Here is a 5,205-nt window from a genome sequence, read left to right on the forward strand (position 1 = left end):
AGAGAGAGAGAGAGAGAGAGAGTGTGGAAGGAGGTCGCGCAACAGGAGCGGGCCCATTTTATATCGTAGGACGTGAAATGATGAAAATGCCCTTGGCGGGGCACCGGAATTACACGCGGTGGCAGACGTTTTTTATCACTATTCATTCCTACAGTGCCGGGATCTGATCCGACGGCGTAGGTCATCCAACGGCTCGATCCGACGGCCCAGATCGCATCAAGCAGCCAGATCCAACGGTCAGAAATCCAAATCGCTGAGGAGACTCGGTGGAACAGTCCTCTCTTATTTCTGGATGTCAATCTTTAAAATTCCTAAACAAGTTTGTAAAGGAATATCTGACTCGATGTTGCACTAATGTTGGGGGGACAGTGACAACCAAAAGAGAATGCATTGGTGGATATTATGTGCGCCGAAGTGCAAAGGAGGTACGGGGTTTAGAGACATCCACTATTCTAATTTGGCTCTTCTAGCAAGACAAGCATGGAGGTTAATAGATAATCCAGATTCTTTGTGTGGTACTGTTCTGAAGGCAACGTATTTTCCTAATGGAGATTTGCTCAGTGCTAAATTAAGAAAGGGAGCTTCCTTCCTAGACAAGATCTTAAGGAGCTGCCTGTGTTTGTCCGTTCGCATTTTTTTCTTCAGAAAGTAACACTGCCGATGCACTCCATTAAACTGAAACGTTGGACAAGTCGGCAGCACACAGATTCAGTACAAACTGAGGTAGATGGCCAGCCCACACAATCTGGTTGCCATCCCCTAACAGAGCGCCTAGCACATACATTTTCTTTTTACATTGTCATATGCAACACACGGCAATTATGTAATTGCCATGTGCTTGCTTTAGCTTGTTGAAGCAGCGCCAAAGCTTCAGCATGTAGTGCGGAGCTGACTCCCTGAAGATGACCCGACGTCATCACAAAGAAAGCGCCCCGATGCCGCGGTAAGGCCCGATCATTCCTCGCAACAAAACCCCAGCCCCTTGAAAGAAAGGGAAGCTTGACGGATCGCCCCATCACAATCAGCGTCAATTTTAGCATGGCTGAGCAAAGGGAACGCCCACAGCAAGGAACTGATCTTTTCACTTTCGGAGATTTGTATTGCAATCCATACGTGTACAGAGCTGCAAGAGACCACCTCCTGTAAGCAACCTACAACCTGAAACCTCAACCTGACACAACATGAGACATAAGCAAACGATACAGCTGACAGACGAGCTTGCCTTGGCGTGCTTGTTTAAAAGGCACCAAGCAAATGAACCGCGAGAGTAACCCAACACTAATTATTAATCCAAGCAAGTCACCGTGTCCTCATACAGAACATAGACGATAGACAGGTAAGTTTGCAAAGGCCGGCACAGAGGGCCAAATTATGGGTATAGCACATGGCAGACCCCGTGAACAGCATAGAAATTGGAAGAACCTACAGCACCATAACCATTTTCTGCATCTCGGCCACCGGAATTCAATCCTAGATAGCTGCAGAGCAGCCAATTTCATCAGTCAATGTTAAAGCTATGTATCACAATACATTCAGAGAAAAAACGTTAAAGTTATGTATCTCAATTTTTTGTACGACTCAAACAGTACACATTAACTTCACTGGTATTGTGGAAATCATGCCAAATGCTCCGAAACTGGACCGTCTCAGAGGTCAGCATCAGCAGACAAACCAACACTAGAAACAGAGAACCGCTACAGGAAAACGGTTCGTTTTTATCACCACACCTTCAACTCTTATTGTTAGCATATTCTCAAGTTTTTGGCTACATCTGTTATTCTGTTCTCAGTGAAGGCAAAAATCAAATAAAATCAGTGGTCCAAATAACTCCATTACAGGGAAATACTGGACATCCTAGCTTATCGAATCATTTGAAATATTCCTTGTTATCATGGGCACACAAGGGGCTCATGGGGCAACAAACCCAAACCATCTAGTTTATAGCTCATAGACATACTTTCAGAAATGTACGAGCTAGCTAGTCGCTCACAAATAAAATTTAATTGAACTCATGTAGTAAAAGCCTCAACTGGGGATTGTGCATTGTCTTATTAACGGACACAGTTCCCTCGGCCCAAAATAGATGCATTATTCTTTCTTGACAACAACAAAAGCAATGCTTTGACCACTAGTTTACTGGTAATATTAATATGTCAGTAAAAAATACAATTTGTGACAAAAGCAGTGTTTACAGTGAATCTGTTAGTCATGGCATTTCAATCATATGTTTATAAAGTCTTAAGCACCTAAAGTGACCAAAAGTGCAGAAAATAGACTGCCGGCAAAGCATTGATACATATAGCTTGGACCAGACAAATCATGTTAGTGGATCATGGCAGATTACATATGCAAATTAGATAGACACTGAGAGATATGCTGAGAATAATATTTACGCAAACTGCCTTCTACTAGAACAATCATCCGTAAAACTGCAATAAATTGAGCAAAAGGATAAATAGAAATACAAAAATTAATGAAAGCATACTCTTCAAGTGTTTCTGACGATCATCAGTTCACTAGGTACAATAATGACCAAAAATAAGCAGCAATGTGAAATGATATAGCTATCCCGTTTATATGAAGGAAGCATGAAGCAAATGGTCGTCATGCATAGTTATCAAATACTCACGTAGAGGTAACACCATATAAATCGCATTAGGATTTGATAGACCCATAACCACGAAAAACTAATCAAAGGCATGTAGCAACTAGTAGAAGTAAAACAAACAAAAAATTAAGTCCATGAAGAACACAAAAGAGGATGTACTGATTATGTTACCACTTAACATATTCACAGAGGGGAAGGGTAATGAGTTTTGACTCATCTGGGAGCTAGAGGGAGAAAAACCTGCATTATCAGAAGGAACTGGGGGAGTACTGAGGAGGTAACTGAAAGCATGGCAGTTCGATTGAACAGGAAGGCAACCGGAAGTATTCACATCCAGTAGTGAGGGGATAGAACATTAGCAAATAAAAGAGAAGTCAGGTGGTTAAAGGCATATGGAAGAGAAGCAGGGCCTGGAGAAGACGTCAAAGATGCAGTCTGCCATCAATGCAAGGAGGTGACCGGGTGAACATGTAAGCAAATAGTTGTGGATGATAATAAACAGATGAAGACAGTTTGCTAGCTCTGACTTGAACAACAAGAATTTCAGAAGTGAAACTGAACAATAGACCAATTGCAGGCCATCGCCAGGCTGCAGAGAATATACAAGACTATATACCACTAACAGATTTTTTTTCTAACAAATCATAATCATTACATACAACGCCACCACAGAAGAATCAGAATAGAAATACTACAGGAAACAATCGCTATATGTTGAAGAGGTCAGCAAGCAGCCAAAGGAACAAGTGATATGACACTACTTAAACTTGTTAACTCAACAGGAAAGGATGAACCATATATGCCATGAACCAATTATCAAAAATTAACTTGGTTTTGTTACAACGAATATGTCAAGACATGCTTTACCTGCAGCGTAGACACTTCTGAATGGATGATAATGAGAAAGGGGGTAGGTTCCAGAAAGCTTCTTGAACTTCATTGACTCAAGATGGACCGTAAAGACGATGTGATCTGCCCACACGAATACCACATTATTTTCCTCCTCGAGCCCTGGTATCAACATGTTAGTCTCCTGAGATTTCAGAGAAAGTAGCTTGTCCAGTTCAATGGTTCTTCCAAGCCCCCATGAAGCAACACCATCACAATCAGTCTTCATCTTCCACAGTTGGATGCTGCAGTCTGTCTGGATGAGTAAACCAAGGCCTCCACCCTCTGCCCGCATAATCAAGAACATGTACTGGCCCTCTTCAAGGATATGCACCGGCACCCGTATCACAGCTAGGCTTTGCTTCTCCAAATCGAACTCGAGAATTCCATCCATATTCCCAGCAAGCTTCCAGTAAAGGGAATCCCCAACCAGCACAGCAGGCTTGTCAGTAGAAACCAAGGTGGGAGCATCACTCATTAGAACATCAGGTGGAAGCTGCGTTGAGACAAGATCACCCCATGCGCCGGTCTCTGACGAGTAAACGCAGGCAAGAGCTCGATGGTGTTGCTCGTGGTCGTTGTCTGCCACTGTCAACACCACTTGGAAGTGCTGGGCCTCGTCTCCGGCAGCACGAGCACGAAGCACCGCCCCATTGATCGATGTCTTCTCTGCATGTACTGCAACCCCCGGGGGCACGACAAGGCGGTGCTGGTCGCCGGTGACGGGGTCACACACCAGGATCTGGTTCTTAGGTTTGTTGGAGATGAGTACCAGGCCATGGCGGCATCCGAGGGGCATGAACCGGTCGCCGTCGCCGCGCTGCAAGGAGAAACGACCGGGGGAGACACGATCCGGGGCGTCGAGAGTGGGTACGAAGGGCAGGCCGTCATTCCTGCGGAAGAAACCGAGGAGGGGAGGGCTGCGGCGGTGGTGGATCCGGAAGCGGCGGGAGAATCCTGGGTCGGAGACGAGGAGGCGCCAGCGCTTGCATACGGCGGAGGCGCGGGGCAGAGAGGAGGGCTGCGGGGGCAGGCGGACGAGGATCTCGGGGAGCAGATCGTCGTCCTCCAGTGGCCACATCGCCGGCGAGGGGGGTTGGGGGTGGCGGCGGCGGCGGCGGCGGCTTCGCCCTCGCTGCTCGTGCCGTCGTGCGGGATTGTGGTGGGTGGAGTCACAAAAGCAGCAGCCCAAAATGAAATGTGGAAATGGATCGGCCCAAACTTACACTGATATCCTTTTGTATGTTTTTTTTTCTCGCACGAGTGTGTATCATATCTCTCCTGTCTACCCTATCTAAATCTACATTATCTCTACCTAATACTAATCGGTTTGTCTAATTCACATCTAGATGTTTTTTAAGAATGTCACATCTAAACTCCCACAAATATATAATGCAGCAACAAGAAACAAAAAAAAGTAGAACAAAAAAATACTTCCTCCGTTCCTAAATATATTTGTCTTTTTAGATTTCAAATGGACTACTGCGTACGGATGTATATATAGACATACTTTAGAGTGTAGATTTACTCATTTTGCTCCGTATGTAGTCACTTGTTGAAATCTCTAGAAATACAAATATTTAGGAACGGAGGGAGTATAACACAAACAGAATGGACATCAGCTTAGATGTGACATAACTATGTCACATTTAGATGTGTCTTACATAGACCCAATACTAATCCTAATCTTTATCTTTATCTTTACCTAT

General features: G+C 44.6%; 1 protein-coding gene across 3 annotated transcripts; it reads right to left on the reverse strand.

Moving 5' to 3' along the window:
- Positions 1-641: 641 nt before the first annotated feature.
- Positions 642-4,674, reverse strand: LOC119324846 (F-box protein At5g03970-like). Of its 3 annotated transcripts, none has more exons than XM_037598613.1 (2): positions 3,476-4,674; positions 642-1,123 (listed from the first exon to the last, which is right to left on the reverse strand). In XM_037598613.1, exons 1-2 carry the CDS (start codon positions 4,575-4,577, stop codon positions 792-794), a joined length of 1,434 nt encoding a protein of 477 aa, XP_037454510.1. In that variant the 5' UTR covers positions 4,578-4,674; the 3' UTR covers positions 642-791. The 3 variants fall into 3 exon arrangements, with proteins under 3 accessions (XP_037454510.1, XP_037454511.1, XP_037454512.1); XM_037598614.1 differs by having other exon boundaries at positions 957-1,158; XM_037598615.1 differs by lacking the exon at positions 642-1,123 and adding an exon at positions 1,269-1,478.
- Between the last annotated feature and the right edge of the window lie 531 nt (positions 4,675-5,205).

The sequence above is a fragment of the Triticum dicoccoides genome, chromosome 6B (genome assembly GCF_002162155.2).
Source record: "Triticum dicoccoides isolate Atlit2015 ecotype Zavitan chromosome 6B, WEW_v2.0, whole genome shotgun sequence".
Taxonomy (NCBI): Eukaryota; Viridiplantae; Streptophyta; class Magnoliopsida; order Poales; family Poaceae; genus Triticum; species Triticum dicoccoides.

Excerpts from the sequence above, each read along its gene's own strand:
- LOC119324846 (XM_037598613.1), bottom strand. The coding sequence starts at position 4,577 with ATGTGGCCACTGGAGGACGACGATCTGCTCCCCGAGATCCTCGTCCGC. Across the intron at positions 1,124-3,475 it reads CAGAAGTGTCTACGCTGCAG|CTCTGTACACGTATGGATTG; the intron begins GTAAAGCATGTC and ends GGTCTCTTGCAG.